Genomic DNA, 18,608 nt, shown 5'->3' on the forward strand with positions numbered 1-18,608 from the left:
TGCAGGCAAGTGCTTTAACCCCTAAGTCATCTCTCCAGCCCAGGATTAACATTCTTGTTGCCTATTGGCTACTCTTGAACACCTTGCTAAGTGCTGCACTGCATTGTTCAATCCTTTTAACAACCTCTTCTTGCCCAGTTTTATGAGTGAAAATTCAGAGGATTAGGAAGTTAAGTGGCTTGCCCAAGATGACACAGGTAATAACTAACAAAGAAGGATGATTCTACTCCTCAAATCCAAAGGTCACCCTGCTATACCACACTAGCCCAAGACCATCTAGCATGTGATAAAGACTGCTTGAACACTTTAGTTGGTTTAGTCATTCTTATATAGAAACTTTTGGATACCTATGAAGTGGCAGTATTACAGTTTTATGTTGACAAAATACAGAGATTAACAAGATTTAGTTTCGGGTATTAAGGGGTTCACAGTCAAATGCCTGGTACACAGAGAATCTCTGTGAGAAAATAAATTCAGAAAAGTGCTACAGATTTACAATAGAATTCAGATAGGTGAGTGTGGTGGTGCATGCCTTTAATCCAAGCACTTGGGAGACAGAGGCCAGCCTGGGTACACAGAGTGAATGATAGGTCAGCTTGGGGTTACAGTGATACATTGCCTCAAAAAGAAATGGGCTAGAGAAATAGCTTAGTGGTGAAGGTACTTGCCCACAAAGCCAAAGGACCCAGGTTCGATTCCCCAGGGCCTTCATAAACCAGATGTACAAGGGGTCCACATGCATCTGGAGTTCGTTGGCAGTGGCTAGAGGCCCTGACACACCCATTCTTTCTCTCTCTCCCCCCTTGCCTATTTCTCCCTCTCTCTCTCTCAAATAAAGAAAAAAAGAAGAAGAAAATAATTCAGATAGGCTCCACTGAGAAAGCAACCCGTTTTTCCTGGAGATGGGTCAGGAAATATTTACATAAGCTGAGAAGTAGGATATTCCTTGGTGTCACAAGGGGAAAGGCACAGGGAATACTGTGAACAAAAATTGGGCAACTTGAGCCAGGACATGGTGGCTCACACCTTTAATCCCAGCACTTGGGGGGCAGAGGGAGGCAGAACACTGTGAGTTTGAGACCACCCTGAGACTACATAGTAAGTTCCAGGTCAGCTTGGGCAAGAGTGAGATACTACCTCCAAAAACAAACAAAAAAATAAAAAATAAAAAAAAAAAAGAAGAAGAAGAAGACAAAAGAAGCAGGGCAACTTAAACCAATCTGGAATATTGGTGAAGTGTGAAGGGGTGAGTTCAATATGTCTAGAACCAAGAAAGCAGGCAGGTAAGGCTAGAGTCTAGAGGGCTTTGAAAACATCACCATATTTGCCAATTTTTATAGATCTTGCACAGATTCTATATGGCATTACTCATATTTAGTCACTAACAGTTCTTGAATTCTGCCCTGTGTATGCTGAGCGTTTGCCAAGTCAAGACTGTGCATTAAGTACCGTATGACAGCACTGAGGTGAAGAGACAGTTTTGGCTCCATTGGTTTATCCCTCCAGGGAATTTAACCCAAGTGGGATTTGCCTTGACTTTTCATGACATTCTTAGTACTTAGCACCTACTGACAGTCCCCAGGTGGCTCCCCTAGTTAACTTTTTTACTTATGCATCCCCTACTTTATTCTTCCATTTTGTCACAGTGATGGTAAGATTGCCTTTGATCCTTGGTCACAGCTATAAGCCCTGCCTTCAAACAAGAATGTCCCCAGAGAGATGGCTTAGCTGTTAAGGCACTTGCTTATGAAGCCTAAGAACCCAGGTTCAATTCCCCAGTATCCACGTAAGCCAGGTGCACAAGGTGACACATGTGTTTGGAGTTTATTTGAAGTGGCTAGAAGACCTGGTGTGCCCATTCTCTCTCTCAAATTAAAAAAAAAAAAAAATAAGCAAAAAACAAACAAAAAAGGAATGTCACCAGAGCTGCGCTTGAGTTTGAGGCCACCCCAAGATTGCATAGAGATTACATCGTAACTACAGGTCAGCCTGGGCTAGAGTGGAGCCCTGCCTTGAATTAAAAAAAAAAAAAAAAATTCACCAAAGTGTGAGAGTGTGTTTTTTGGGAGAGGGGAGGTTGTGTTTGGTGCTGAGTATTGAGCTCAGGGCCAGGTAAATATAAACACTCATTTCACCTTTGAGCTACATCCCCAGCCCATCAGGACTTTGTAAGGAAATACATTCAAAATTGTTAAGGCTAATTCCAAAAGAAAAACAAAAGATGTCAAAAAACAAGAGCAAGAGGAAAACAGGTTATACACATGGCCTCTAGTAAGTAGGCACATCATATGGAAAAATCAGTAAAGATTTTTAGAAATAGGGTTGGGGGTGTTGATGATAAAGGGAAATGACTGCCACTGGGAAACTTTTAGCTTTTGTCACAATAACAAATAACCTGAGATAATTATAAAAAGAAAAGTTGTGGGCTGGGCGTGGTGGCGCACGCCTTTAATCCCAGCACTCGGGAGGCAGAGGTAGGAGGATCGCCGTGAGTTCAAGGCCACCCTGAGACTACAGAGTTAATTCCAGGTCAGCCTGGACCAGAGTGAGACCCTACCTCGAAAAACCAAAAAAAAAAAAAAAAAAAAAAAGAAAAGTTGTGAAGCCAGCTATGGTTGTGCACACCTTTAATCACAAACAACACTCAGGAGGAGAAGTAGGAAGACTGCCATGAGTTCAAGTTCATCCTGAGACAACATAATGAATTTCAGGTCAGTCTGGACCAGAGCAAGAAAAGTTTTGATTTGGCTTACAGTTTTAGAAGTTTCAACCCATAATTGGCTTTGGAATAAGGCTACATATCATGGCAGCAGCATTTGGCAGAATAAAACTGCTTATCTCATAGCCCAAGAGAAAACAAACCAGTATCTTAAATACCTTTCAAGAGCGTGCTCCCAATGACTTAAAGATCTCTGGACTTTTACCACCTGCCACTCCAAATTGGGCCACTTATGATCTAGATATAGGAGGATTGCCCTGAGTTTGAGGCCACCCTGGGACTGCATAGTGAATTCCAGGTCAGCCTGGGCCAGAGTGAGACCCTACCTCAAAAAAAAAAAAAAAAAAAAAAAAAAAAAAGATCTAGATGATAGGACAGGAAGCATGGGCAGCCTGAGGATACGCAGAGCTAGAAAGTGTGGTGAGAATGGAAAGATGTGAGGGAAGTGCAGAGAAGAGTGCGTTGGTGTTATCAGGGTTTGTGAAGAGCTTTAGAAAGGAAGGTTTGCTGCTGATATGACAGTGGTGGGATTGTTGGAAAGGGGGCCTGCTATAGAATACTGAGCTTAATTTGGTAGAGAAGTCTTAATAGTAAAATCAAAAGAGGACCCAATAAATAATACCCTCTCTTCCCATGTTCTGAGCTGACAGAAACATAGGACAAAAAAGTAAGACAGGTAAGGGTCAAAATGCTCCTTTTATGGCAAGTGCACTTGACATTGGAGAACTGGCTCGTGTCTGAGGGAGTCCAGGTCCTGACAGGTATATTCAGGTGGCAGTACTCCTGTGGGATAGGCTTGCCTCTTCCAAGGGGAGGAACAGAGCAAAACAGGTGTCTGTAAGGAAAACAAACAGTAGAGGGGCTGGTCTGTGCAAGTCCAGGTTGAGTTTCTTTTAGACGTGCTCATCAAATAAATCACTACCTGACAGCATGAATCAGGAATTGACAGTCACTAAATTAAAAAATATTGTCATGAGGAAGGAAGCAGCAAGAGTTGGGAAAAGGTTTTCTATCCCTAACAAGCCCCAGCCTTTGTCTCTCAGTGGACTGGTCTTAGCCAGTAGGTTCAGGTCCACCAGGGTATGCCTAACCACTCTTTTTTCTCCATATGAGGTACACTCAGAAACCTCTTAATTTCCGTTTCTTCCTTGAAACACCTACGTCTGTCTGTTTAGCACAAACAATTTAAACATAGAACTTTGCTGTCTTTGTAAAGCATTTGCTGTTTGAAGTTTAGCTGCCTGGTAGCTTATAGGCAGCAAATAATTGTCCCACTTTTTGATGTCTAAAAGGCCTAGATGAAGAAAGTCTCTTTCATTAACTGTCTAATCTTTGCCTCAGCCATGCCTGCTTAGGAAAAGCTGTGCAGGCATAATTCAAGGTCAAGTAGCAGCGTCTGTACACTGAAGCCACCCAAGCCTGCTAATGCTGAGGCCAGCATAGCTGGCATTTGCTTGCTAGGACAGAGAGGCCAGAGTATGCGGAGGCCACCGCACAGCTGACTGTGGTTTGTTCTTGGTGAAACCTACAAGGCCCCCACGCTTTTGCTAAGGCTTCTGAGGCTAATATATTTAGCTTTGTCTCTGTAGAAACAGCCACTTTACCTGAGGACAAAGTTGCCATAACTACAGTGGCTGCTAAAGTCAAAATACTATGTGGCCTATCGTTTATAAGGCTCAGCAGTTAAAAGCCAGTGCACAGCTGTAAATACTCATGTGGTCTAGTAGATAAGAAAACATGTTGTCCCTCACTAAAGTCTAGCCCTCAACAGAAGCCTCAGAAATTTGACATGTAAGTCAGAGAGCATGGTGGCACACACCTTTAATCCCAGCACTCACAAGGCTGAGGTAAGCAGATTGCCGTGAGTTTGAGGCCAGCATTGGCTAGAATGAGATCTTGTTTCAAAAAAAAATCATGCTGGCATGGTGGCACATGCCTTTAATCCCAGCACTCAGGAGGCAGAGGCAGGAGGATCGCTGTGAGTTTGAGGCCACCCTGAGACTCCATAGTAAATTCCAGATCAGCCTGGGCTAGAGTGAAACCCACCTCGAAAAAACAAAATAATAGTAAATTAAAAAAAAATCTTATTGCTGAAGACTCCATATACTTGGGCTGCAAGGCCACTGAGAAATCCTGCTAGAATTGAGCTGATAACCTCCTCCATGTGGACCAGCTGACAGAAAGTTGGAAGAAGCCATTCTACATGTAGTTCAATGGGAGAAAGAGATACCACCAGTGAAGATACTCAAGAGTGAACACTGCAAGCCTTATAATTGGCCAGCCAGGCCAAATGAGCCAACGGGTGCGATAGTGGCACGTCTGTTATGGTGGAAACCAACTCCCCTCCAATTGGACTGGAGGCCTGCTCCATGGGGCGGGGGGGGGGGGAATACATCCCTGATACTGAAAACTTAAAACAGGGGTAGTCATGAACCCTAGGGGTGTAACATCTGCTGATGTCTGGAAAAATGTATATACTATGCTTATCAAACTGCCCAGTAAGCACTTCTCTTAATCTTTATACCCTTATATTAATGCTACTCTCACTTTGGCTAGAGAATCTTCTCTTTTCAGATGGCAGTGACCTTGGAATGACTCGGAAGGTATCATAGTGCTGAAAGGAAGTGACTGGAATACTGAGTAACATCTCAATCACACCTTCCAAGGCTCAGGGTCTAATGCGGAAGAGGTGGCGGAAAGAATGTAAGAGCCAAAGGAAGGGTTAGGACTCCTTACAACGTGCTCCCTCCAGACATAAAATGGCCTGGATATCCATGACCTCATAGTGCCTGACACTACCTACACAAGACCATCATAAGAGGAGGAAAAGATGATGACATCAAAATAAAAGAGACTGATTGAGATGGGGAAGGGATATGATGGAGAATGGAATTTCAGAGAGGAAAGTGGGGGGAGGGAGGGTATTACCATGGGATATTGTTTATAATCATGAAAAATTTTAATAGAAATTGAGAAAAAAAAATAAATTAAAAAAAATCAAGCCCGGCATGGTGGCGCACATCTTTAATCCCAGCACTTGGGAGGAAGAGGTAGGATTGCTGTGAGTTCAAGGCCACCCTGAGACTGCATACTGAATTTCGGGTCAGCCTGAGCTAGAGAGAGACCCTACCTCAAAAACCAAAATAAATAAATAAATTTACATGAATTTTATGCTCCCAAGTTTTGCCTCAGGACTTCATAGTCAATATTTCGGCCTCATGCGCCAGAGGTTAGGATCATTGAATCCCAGTAAACATCACTGTCTTTCCTTGAGAAGCTTTAAACTAACTGAAGGAGATCAAAAGGGATATCTGAGGGACCACACTGTCACCTTTGCTAATAACAAAGCTGTACTGGAGAGGGAGACTTAAACCTATAAGCAAGTAAATTTCTCTGCAGCGAACCTTAGAACTCAATAGACTTTCTGGGTGTGGCAGTACATGCTTGTAATCCCAGTACTCTGGAGGAAGAAGCAGAAAGATTCAGAAGTTCAAGGCCAGCTTTGGCCACATAGTGAGAAAAGATCTCAACAGACTTACATAGTGGTGGGAACTTGTGAGAGTCCTGTGTTTATGGGTACAGGAGCTGAGGAGAATGCCTACCCCAGAGCTCTGCCTGCCTTGTGCTCTGCCTGAACTCTCATTCAGGCAGGTACCATACCTCCTCTGGGCCAGAGGAGCCTGCAGTGAGGTGCAAGAAGGGAAAGGAGTCTTTCTCTGTGGGCTGTGCTAACAAGAAAGCGGCCACGAGCTGACTTAGGTACACACCTACATGAGAGTAGGGATTCAGAGTAGAGGGGCTTCCTGGGTAGGCCATCAAATTTGTGTGTCAAACACAGATATACTATCATTTAGTCATCAGAAAAATTATTGTCTCAAGTTTCCTTAGGGACACTGAGACTGAGACAGTGAGTTTCTCAAAGTCACACTGAAATAAATACCAGTATCTGACTTCTGGCTATAGCTTCAGCTGTCTGTCCAGGTTTGTTACCACTCCTTGTCCTTTTGGGTCCAGTAATGCTAAGGTTGCCCACAGTTGTCAACCACTCAGGTTAGTCTACTACCCTAACCATTTCTACTTAACATGTTAGAAAATCAAGGGCTGGAGTAGAAGAGATGGTAAGACTTAATTGGGCCTTGAAAAATTGGTAAGATCTTGTGAGGAAATGATAGATTTTAGTAAGTAAGTGTAGGGGAGTTGGAGAGATTGCTCAGTGGTTAAAGATACTTGTTTTGCAAAACCTGGTGGCATAGATTTAATACCCTAGCATCCATATACTGATGTACAAAGTGGCATATGTGCCTGGAGTTTATTTGTTGTGGCAGGAGGCGGTGGTGCACCCTTACTCACTTTCTTTCTGTCTGCCTCTTTGTCCTTCTCAAATAAATAAATAAAAATACTTTTTACAAAGAAGTGAGTGTAGGCCAAAAGTTTTGATTTAAGCTTTGGAACGTAGAGGGTAGGAGAGGTGGAGGGCAGTGCTCATTGCTGAAGGCAGGAAGAAGAGTCATTGAGGGGAAAGAGCAGTGATTGTCAGAGAGAGGGAAACGGACACATTCAGGTAAGCTCTAAACAGATGTAATGAAAAATAAGGACCATGGCTAGAGAGATGGCTTAGTGGTTAAGGTGTTTGCCTTTGATTTCCTAGGACCCACATAAGCCCAGATGCACAAGGTGGCACACACATCTGGAGTTTGTTTGTTTTTCTCTCTCTTCCTCTGCTTCATTCTCTCTCTCAAATAAATAAATAAAAATAAAATATTTTTAAAAGGTAGGACCAAATAGAATCTAAAAAGGGTAAAGATAGCAAAGTTGGAGCCAAAAAGTTTGCCTGGGGTGCTGAAGAGTTTGCTCAGTGGTTAAAGACATTTTCCTGAAAAGTTAAGGCCTGGGCTTCATTCCCCAGTACCCATGTAAGCCAGATGCACAAAGTGGCGTATGTATTTGAAGTTCATTTGCAATAGCAGGAGGCCATGGTGTGCCCATTCTCTCTCTCTCTCTCTCTCCCTCCATCTCTCTCTCTCTCTCTCTCTCTCTCTCTCTCTCTCTCTCTCTCACACACACACACACACACACACACACACACACACATAAATAAAAGTTGTTTGTTTTTTTTAAGGGTCTCCTGGTAAGTGCAGTAGCCTGTCACAGAGCAGTAAAGCCACTGCTAGCGTCCTTTCTTTCTCCGTCTGTCATCTACTGTCAGTGCCCACCACAGGCCAGCCAGCCAGCATCCAGGAGATGAGGGAGGCCAGAGATGGAGCCCTGTCCCAAGGAAGCATGGGTGTAGCGGGTAGGTGGAGAGTAAACAGCACTGTTGTGAGTAGCACAGGCCTGGGAGTTGTAACAAATTGCAGGGTGCCTGTGACACATCATCTGCAGGCACAATCTGTGAAGAGAGAGTTCAAGAACATTGTCAATACTTGGTCTGCCACATCTTTCTCTATAGGTTGAGTTTTTCCAGTGCTATCAACTAATTTTCATAGAAAGAAAATTGTTTTTGCATAATTGTCGATAAAAACCTATATACACCTTCACTTTTTGGATGAAGAGTGTATTATGCTGTGGTTTTGCTTAAATCTCTTCCTAGGCTAGATTGGTCTGACTCCTATGTAGCCATCTTACCCGAAAGTCTGCATAATTGTTGTAAAAAGTGAAGAACAAAGTCAACTCAAAGAAATAGAGAGGGCCTGGGAAGTGTTGCTTCATCAGTTTTACTTTTCTCATCACACAAATGCACGTTTGTTCTTAAAATGCCTTATTAGGTTAGAATAGTCGATAGATACATAGATAGATAATAGAATTTTTTTGGTTTTTTGAGATAGGGTCTTGCTCTAGCCCAGAGTGACCTGGAATTCACTATGTAATCACAGAGTGGCCTTGAACTCAAGGTGATTCTCCTACCTCTGCCTCCTGAGTGCTGGGATTAAAGGCGTGCACCAACACGCCCTGCCACAGTAGATATTTTGATATGTTTTCTCACCTAACAGCTGTGGAAGTTCAGAATTCCCTTTTGGCTTCAGGTCTTGTGTCTTGATTATAGAGAGAACCCTGCTTCAGAACAGAGATTTCTCTACACACAAGTATTTGTCATGAGCATCTTTTTAGCTGTTATATTTTTGTGGATATGAGTCTTCAAAAAATATCTGACAGGAGGCTAGGAAGATGGCTCAGTGGTTAAAAGCACTTGCTTGCAAAAGCTGCTGGCCCTAGTTCAATTCCCAAACCACCCACATAAACTACACACAAAAGTAGCACAAGCATCTGGTGTTCATTTATAGCAGCAAAAGGTTCTGGTGTACACACACACACACAAATAACATAATTTGTTATTTGGGGCTGGGGATATAGTTCAGTAGGTTCAGATCCCAGTACCTCAAAAATAAACCTGTAGCATTTTACACTAGAAAAGAATGACATTCTCCAGACTGTTTTGTGCAATAAAATATATATGACAGATTTGTAAATATTTGTACCTGTATTAAAAAAGAAATTAATCCTGGGTTGATTGACTAATACTTATATATTTAATGAGATCAGTAAAATGTGTCACATGCCAGACTCAAAAATATTGCAGCCAGGCATGGAGCACATGCCTTCAATCCCAGCACTCGGGAGGCAGATGTAGCAGGATTGCCATGAGTTTGAGGCCACCCTGAGACTCCATAGTAAATTCCAGGTCAGCCTGGGCTAGAGTAAATTCCAGGTCCTGGGCTAGAGTGAGACCCTACCTCAAAAATCCAAAAAGAATAAAAAAATGCATGTTTTCTGTTATCTGAAATCTAGATTTAAAAAAAACACACGAGGGCTGGAGAGATGGTTTAGCACCTAAGGCGCTTTCCTGCAAAGCCAAAGGACCCAAGTTCAACTTCCCAGTATTGATATAATGCATAATACCAGATGCAGAAGGTACCACATGCACTTGGAGTTCATTTGCAGTATATCTTTTTTGTTATTTAATTTTGGGGTTTTTGTTTTGTTTTTTGAGGTAGAGTTTCACTCCAGGCCAGGCTGACCTGGAATTTTCTCTGTAGTCTCAGGGTGGCCTCAAACTCCCAGTGATCCTCCTACCTGTACCTCCCAAGTGCTGGGATTAAAGGTGTGCACCACCATGCCTGGCTATATATTTTTGGGTTTTTAAAAAGAACTTTTGTCACTAGTTTAAAATATATATGTGTGTGTGTGTTTGAGTGGATGGATGGATACAGATAGATAGATGGATAGGCCTCACTGTAGCTCAGGCTGACCTGGAATTCACTATGTAGCCTCAGTAAAAATATTTTTATTTATTTGCAAGGAGAGAGAGAATATGAATGCACCAGGGCCTCTTGCCACTGCAAACAAACTCCAGACATATGCACTACTTGTGCATGTGGCTTTATATGGGTAATCAGGAATTGGACCCAGGCCATCAGGCTTTGCAAGCAAGTGCCTTAAGCACTAAGCCGTTGCTCCAGCCCTGTTTTATTTTTAAGATAAGGGCGGGGGAGGGAGAGAGGATGGATATGTCAGGTCCTCTACCCACTGCAAACAAACTCCAGACACATGTGCCACCATGTGCATCTGGCTTATGTGGGTTCTGGGAAATTGAACCTGGGTCCTTAGGCTATGCAGGCAAGCACCTTAACTGCTAAGCCATCACTCCAGTCTCAGCCCTTTTTTATTTTTTTTATTTATTATTACTACTTTGGTTTTTCAAGGTAGGGTCTCACTCTAGCTCAGGTTGACCTGGAATTCACTATGTAGTCTCAGGGTGGCCTCAGATTCACTGCGATCCTCCTACCTCTGCCTCCCGAGTACTGGGATTAAAGGTGTGCACCACCATACCTCGCTCTCAGCCCATTAAAAACTATTTATTTATTTATTTACTTATATGAGAGAGAAGCAGAAAGAAGCAGAGAAAAAGAGAGTGTGTATGTGCATATGGTACACCAAAGTCTTCTGCCACTGCAAATAAACTCTAGACATATGTGTCACTCTGTGCATCTGGCTTTGTGTGGGTATTGGGGAATTGAACATAAGCTGTCAGGTTTTGCAAGCAAAAATCTTTAACTGGGGCTGGAGAGATGGCTTAATGGTTAAGTGCTTGCCTGTGAAGCCTAAGGACCCTGGTTTGAGGCTCAATTCCCCAGGACTCACGTTAGCCTGATGCTCAAGGGGTTGCACACGTCTGGAGTTCATCTGCAGTGGCTGGAGGCCCTGGCACACCCATTTTCTCTCTGTATCTGCCTCTTTCTCTCTGTCTGTCACTCTCAAATAAAAGAATAAAAATAAACAAAAAAATTTTAAAAACATCTTTAACTGCTGAGCCATTTCTCCAGCCCCCCCTTTTTATTTTTTTATTTTTTTTGAGGCAGTTTCACTCTAGTCCAGGCTTACCTGGAACTTTATGCCCAGGCTGGCTTGAACTCACAGCAATCCTCCTACCTCAGCTTCCTGAGTGCTGGGATTGTAGATGTGAACCACCTTGCCAGGTGAGTAGAGTATATTTTAATTTCAGTTACAAAAGCTAATGATGTTGAACATTAACTAGAAACCTAGTCAGTTCCAGTAGCATAGCCTAATACTCAGGGAGTATGTCCCAGGATTCCCCAAAATCTTTGTTCATGGGGTGTCCTTTCTGGCAGTTATGTATTGAAAAAAATCATTGAAGATTTCCATTATTACCTCTACCAAAAGCCAAACAAGCAGGGTAAGAAATCTACAGCTATTAATACCCAAATTCCTTAAACTGTTTCCAGCTATCCTTCTCCAAGGTGGTGAACATGCCCACTTTACTTCTGTCCCTCTTTCTTCAACCCTCAGGTGTGTATCTATGTGCACACTATCCCATGTACACATAGGCCACAGCATCCAGACTATGAATGACAGAATTGCAATCTAAAGCTTTGCAAAAGCCAGCTTCTACCTGAAGTCTTTATGCCGTTTCTCTTCTTGCCTTGCAGGCGGTGTGTCTGTTTCTGCAGAGTTTTGCACAGTCTGTTCCCATGCAAACCAATGAAGGAGAAGTATCGGAAGAAAGCAGTTCCAAGGTCAGTGAATTACTTCATGCTCTAAACAACTTGAGTAGAACTTGAACAGTAGAGGCAGTTCGTAAATACAGTGGGCGTTTTGTTACAGGTGAATTACAGAATTAGATTGATGAGATCTTTTCTACTCAATATGCTTTTTTATTATAGTGCATGACAAATTTAAAGCAAATCTTACCAAATCTTACAGTTTGTTTGTTTGATTGAGTACATGTGTGCATCACCAGTGATTAAGTCAAAGACCTTGCACATGTTAGACAAGTGCTCTGCCACTAAGCTGCATGTCTATCCCTTTTTTTCACTTGTATTTTGCGACTGGGTCTGGCTAAGCCATTGAGGACAGCCTTGAATTCACTTGGTAGTTTAGACAGGCCTTAAATTTGTAATCCTAATGCCTTAGCCTCCTACGTAGCTAGGATTATAGATCAGGATTCACTTTTAGAACACCAGTATTGTTTCTTATAGATTTTATCATGAAAGTTATATATACTTGTAAAAAGTTAAGAGAAGTCAGAAGTATGTTAGGGAAAACTTAAAGATATTCCTTTACCTCTGTTGCACAGAGACAGTCATGTACATTTTGGACATTTTTATCTCCCCTCCCCCTCCTCCATTCTACTGAGGGCCCTCTGTAGTCACTGTGGAATCAGGAATGCACCAGTCAGTTCCTGTGGGAAGGACAGTGCCTCCAAGTGTACCTTTGCATCCTGTGCCTCTTACATTGTTTCTGCCCCCATTCCACAATGTTGTCTGAGCCTGGGAGGGTGTGTTAGAAGTCGGCTTTAGTGTTGAGCTCTCAGCAGGCTCTTATTTTCCGCGTTGATGTGTTTTAAGTCTCTTCAGTATCTACCACCATCTTCCTGGAGAAGGTTCTCTGGTAAAGAAAAATGAAATTATGAAATCCTTAGGAAAGTGGATGGACCTGAAAAAAAAAATTATACTGAGGTTACCCAGGCGCAGAAAGAAAACATCCTATGTTCCACTCATATGCAGATCCTAATATGTTACAAGTTCTTAAGTAGTAATTTATTGTTTTTTTTAATCTAAAGCTAAGTTCATATTCTCATTGTCAAACCATATCAGTGTGTTTATCTGTATTTTTGTTTTTATTTGGCTCCATATCCTGAATTTTCTTTTTTTCAAATATTTTATTTTTATTTATTTGAGAGAGAGAGAGAGAGAGAATGGGTGTGCCAGGGCCTCCAGCCACTGCAAATGAACTCCAGATGCATGCGCCCCCTTGTGCATCTGGCTTATGTGGATTCTGAGGAATTGAACCAGGGTCCTTTGGCTTTCCAGGCAAGCACCTTAACAGCTAAGCCATCCTCCAGCCCTCTCCTGAATTTTCTAAGCTTTGTCTTAATCTGGTCACATGGTATTTTTGGTGTACCTCCTTTATCTGTCTGTCTATTCTTCATAATTGACTCTAGTTCTTCCTGGGAGCTCCAGAGAGTAGCTGCATTGTCTCTTAGCTGGTACCCAGTGCCTGCAGTGTTACCCCTACCCAGGACCTCCCCCCAGCCAGGACCCCACCCCTGAGCCAGGGTTTGTTGCTGCCATTGCTTCCAGTGCTCCCTGTCGGAACTTACTCTTACCAGATCCAAAGTGGTGAGGTGACTCCCAAGAATTGTCAGAGGCCCAGGTGGCCCAGGGTGTTAGCAGATTAGAGAGGAGGGCTTCAAAGGTTGCAGTGTGGATGGTGGAATTATTCTGTGCACTGGGCAGCCACTGACAGCTGTTCCCTCTGGGAGGAGTAAGATAAGGTATGTTTCCAGGGTTTAACTTTTCTTTGTATTACTTTGGAAAAGGAGTCATTGTTACCTAGGCAGTAGAATGCACAATTGAGAACTTGAATGACAAGTTTGGATTTCCTGCTAAGGAAAAATGTTACACATTGTAATTATGAAGATGTTAGGGATAGTTAAGCATGAAGAAGATGGCCAGCATGATTTATGAAATATCCAGAGACGTGTTGTGCTCAGCACTGTTGAAGGAAGTGCTCTTGGAGCACAGGACTGGTGATGTTCCTCATGAAGAGCACTCTGATATTTTCCATAGCTTCTTCCTGGAGAGAGGCGCTTAAATTCAGAGGTAGATTGGGAGTTATATGTTCTTCCATACTTGGGAAATACATATTCTGATTGCTTCTGTTTAGAAAGATGCTTTTTCTCTGCCAACAAGAGATGAAGCAGGCAGTTACTTCCAAAAGGCTGCTATAGGGAGATCATACATAATTTCTGAATTACGTAAATGTGTTCTTTCCATTACTGCTTTTTTCTTTTTTTTTTCCTATTTTTGAAGCATGATCTTGCTATGTAGTCTAGGCTTGACTCTGAACTCACTGTATAGTCCAGGTGGTCTCAAACTCTTGATTCTTCTGCCTCTGCCTTGAAGTGCTAGAATTATAGGCACACACCACCATGCCTGGCTCCTGACCTAGTTTTTACTTCCTTGTTCGTCCTTCTCTTCCTTTCTCTCATTAATTTAACAGGTATTTACTGAATACTTGATGAGTACTAGGAACTGTGATGTATGTTTTGGTCTATTGATACTCCATGTATTTTAATAAAAAGAATGTTAATTTGATATTAGTTTATAGTTACTAGCTTTTCCCCTTGAACAGTGACTGGAAGCATGATTTGTATGAGTTAACAGTGTTTTCTATTGTGGTGAAAGCATCTCTTGCTAAAGGGAGACAGTTGACAGAGCTTTTGTCACAGTAAAACTTGAGAGGCCCCTAAATGCATAGCCTCTGGAGGCTCAGTAACTGTCCTCATATTTTCCCAAGGACTACTTTTAGGGCTTACCTCATTTTCCTGCTATGTGTGAAAAATAATACTGAGCACAACTAACACAGTTACTCATGAATCTGTGTTATTGTCCCACATTTTCAGAAGCTAAGTATGAAAATTATGTTCTGTAGTCTTTGACATATCAGGAAATACAAAGGGTATGCCCTCAATTGGTCCAATTCCCTTAGAGGGGGACTCATGTGACTTACTTTGATATTTATTTGCCTTTAAAAAAAATTTTTTTTTGAGGTAGGGTTTCACTGTAGCCCAGGCTGACCTGGAATTCACTATGTAGTCTCAAGGTGGCCTTGAATTCATGGTGATCCTACTTTTTGCCTCTTGAATGCTGGGATTAAAGGCTTGTGCCACCACACCTAGCTTGTCTTTTGATCTGAAATATATTTTATCTGTCATATGTGGCTCTCACATTGAATGTAATGATCATTTTTCTTAGAGCCTGGTCTAGCTGTTACAGAGTGGAATTGGATATTTTCAAAGGGAAGATTAGCTGTGTTGTGGAGTTACTGACACATCTTGGACCTTGATGTTGGTGTCATACTTTCTTCTTTTAGGATATCAAATGTGATGTGTTTTATAGGTATTTTTGTTAATTAAGTCAACAAGCACTTACTGGGCTTTTTTGCTGGTGCCCTAGCTATAGACCTGTCAAGTTATATAAGGAGTAGTGTTTACATGCTGGAAACTTTTAGTCTAGTTGAGAGAGGGACCCATACCCACACATGCCATGGTACCAGCATAAAGTATGCATCTATGGGACAATAAAGATGTGGCACATTTATACAATGGAGTTCTACTCAGTGGTAAAGAAAAATGAAGTTACAAAATTTGCAGAAAAATGGATGGATCTAGAAAGGATTATACTAAAGTGAGGTAACCTAGGCCCAGAAAGCCAAGTGCCACACGTTCTCCCTCATATGTGGATCCTAGCTACAGATGATTGGGCTTCTGCATGAGAATGAAAACACTTAGTAGCAGAGGCCAGTAAGTTAAAAAGGAGATATAAAGGGAAGAGAAAGGAAGGGAGGAGGGTACTTAATAGGTTGGTATTGTATATATGTAAGTACAGTGATTGAGATGGGGAGGTAATATGATAGAGAATGGAATTTCAAAGGGGAAAGTGTGTGTGGGGGGGAGGGAGGGTATTACCATGGGATTTTTTTTATAGTCATGGAAAATGTTAATAAAAATTAAATAAATAAATATTTAAAAAATAAAAAAGTATGCATCTGTGGGCTGAGGAGATGGCTTGTTGGATAAAGTACTTGCAGCTCAAGTGCTGAGTTTTATCTTGAGTTTGATTCCCAGACCCCATGTAAGAAGCCAGAAGCTGTGGTGGGTTTCTGTGTGTTGGTGCTAATGGTAAGATGAGAGACAGAGACAGGAGAATATCTTGGGATCTCATGGCAAGCATAGCAAAGAATAGCAGGGTGAGAATTCAGATTTAGAGCAAGAAGCCTTCCTCAAATGAGGTAAACAGGCCTCTACTCATGCACCATGGCATATGCCTCTTCCCCCATGCACATGCACACACAAATATGTAATAAAGATAAAATAATAATGAAATGTATCTCTAGCACAAAACATTTCATTCTTCCAGGCAGGAAGCACCACAGTGGAGAAGGTAACACTAGAACTGGGCTTCAAGGGAGGAATAAAGGTGTTGTGCTTTTATTGAAATGTTTGGTCAGGAGGTGATGGAGCAATGATAAAAATGGAGGTCATTGTATATAGCATTAAGTGGTGAAGTATAATAGCAGGACATGATTAGAAGGCTCTTTTGAAGGTTGTGTGTGGATGTAGAAAATGGGTGGTGTGATGTGATACGTGTGTAGTTTATGTGTCTGTGCAGCTACACATGCTCTGTACATGCATGAATACAGAGGCCAGAGGAGAACATCTGGTTTCCTCCTCTTTTTTGCTCATCTGTCTATTTCCTTGACAGAATTTCTCCCTTGACCCAGAGGTGCTATTTTCAATGTCCCACCTCCATGTGCATGGTCACACCTGGGTGCTGGAGAATCAAACTTGGGTGCTGAGCAATAGAACTCAGTTGGTCACAGGCCCTCATGCATGCACAGCAAGCACTCTTAACTAGTCTCCAGACTAGAAGGTTTGAATGTGCTTCAGATATATTGCTGTGTAGTAAACCCACACCAAAACCTAATGGTTTAATTCCTCCATCCCAGTCTCCTGGACAGAAGAATCATACATAATTTTATGAAGATACTCCAACCTGAAGTTGTGGAACATAACTTCCCAGTCCTTAAATGTGGCTCATATAGTGGAAAAGCCCAGAGTACACCACCTCAGAGAATCAAGTTCAATATCATGCAGTGATGTCTTTGCAGTGTGTAGCCTTGACAGGAGTTGATGAAGTAGCCTTTCATCTTAGTGGTCGTCCTCACCCAAACCCATCACCCAATCTAACCAGAAGACCCAAGACACCACCCAAGTGCAAGGTGTTGTACAAAATACTGACCGAAGCCGTCAAAGAAAATGAGAAAAATCTGAGAATGAAACAACAAAGAGAAGCATACAGAGACATGACTAAATTTAACTTGTTGTCCCTAGTGGGATTCAGAGCCAGGTAAATCCTGAGGAAATCTCAGTGAAGGGTGGACTTTAGTAAAAACAAGGCATTAGTATTAGTTTATTAATTGTGTCCAATGTACCAGGACAGAGTGATCATAAAAGCATACACTGGATTCAAGTTACATTTTTGGAAGCATTATCTTTGCAATTATTTATATAAACATAAGTTGGCTATGAAAATTTGAAGTTTACCTAGTGTTTTAAATACTCAGCACAGCATCCAGCTCTCACGATGTGGTGTGGCTGAGATCAGTAGTGTAGTCCTTCTGCTCCAAAGTGGTATTGGCAAGAACTGCAGTCATCTGGGTGCCCAGTTGTTCCAGAACAGCCCATCCCATGGCTGACAGTCCATGTTGGCTGTCTGTTGGGAGCTTGGCTTGAGGCAGTAGATGCTAGTGTCAAGGTGTGCCATCATATGCTTGCTCGGCTGTAACACCCCTGCACCCACCCCCAACAAGAAACCTCCAGCAAGGCTCCAGTTGCCATCAGCTGGGACCAAGTATTCAGAGTACAGGAGTTTATGGAGGACATGTGATTCAAACCGCCACACTTGTGTGTGTATGTGTGTGTAGGTCAGAGGATAGCTATGGAGCATGGGTTCTTGCCTTCCACCTTGTTTGAGGCAGGCTCTCTTATTATCATACACCACCACTCCTTAATGGAGATTTGTAAGATTCTGGGAAATCCTTTTGTTTCCACCTCCCTCAGCCTCCTGAGTGCTGGAATTAAAGTCATGTGCCACCACACCTGGCAGAATATTGGTAGTTTGACATTGAGATTTTCTGAAAAAAGAATATGGTGCATGTCTTATAGAACTAGCACCCAAGCCTAGACAGGAGAATTCCAAATTCAAGGTCAGCCCAGTAACATATTTGGACCCTGTTTCAGAAGAAAGTAAAGTAAGAGCAAAGATGGAAGGGAGACATGGAGGCGTGAATATTTAGCCTTTCTAGTCTGCAACATGCTGGTTGCCCTTGTTTTTAAAAATTTTTTATTTTTAAATTTTTATTAACATTTTCCATGATTATAAAAAAATATCCCATGGTAATTCCCTCCCTCCCCCTGCCCTTGGTCTTTTAGTTCTAAGAGTAGTATAGCAAAAACCATAGTTGTGGGAATAGGAGGGAGCACGTGAATTGGGAGGAGCTACTGGTCTTCTTGAGGCTGTTTCCAACCAGACCTTAGATAATCCCCCCTTTTTTTGTTTGTGTGTGGATGTAGGTGGGTGGGTGATATGTACACATGTATTTGCCCATGTGGTGTCTAGTGTGCTCAGCTGCAGTGAATAGAGTGGAAGGAACGTTGAGCTCCTGCTTCATGGTTCTTCAACCTGTTCTTATTTGAGCCAGAGTCTCGTCCTTATCCCAGGGCTTGTAGTTTTTTTGTGGTCTTTGTTCTGCTATTGGAATGAAGTTACTGACATACAAAGCCACGCCCAGCTGGTTATGTCAGTCA

General features: G+C 42.2%; 1 protein-coding gene across 2 annotated transcripts in view; it reads left to right on the top strand.

The window, feature by feature from the left end:
• Nucleotides 1-18,608, top strand: part of Tnrc6b (trinucleotide repeat containing adaptor 6B) — a 285,060-nt gene that overhangs the window by 59,338 nt on the left and 207,114 nt on the right. For both annotated transcript variants that reach the window (XM_045151729.1, XM_045151731.1), the window contains exon 3: nucleotides 11,665-11,751. In XM_045151729.1, the coding sequence (XP_045007664.1) occupies nucleotides 11,707-11,751 (45 nt within the window). In that variant the 5' untranslated portion in view covers nucleotides 11,665-11,706. The remainder of the gene's footprint in view (nucleotides 1-11,664; nucleotides 11,752-18,608) is intronic.

The sequence above is a fragment of the Jaculus jaculus genome, chromosome 6, assembly GCF_020740685.1.
Source record: "Jaculus jaculus isolate mJacJac1 chromosome 6, mJacJac1.mat.Y.cur, whole genome shotgun sequence".
In the NCBI taxonomy this organism is placed as follows: domain Eukaryota; kingdom Metazoa; phylum Chordata; class Mammalia; order Rodentia; family Dipodidae; genus Jaculus; species Jaculus jaculus.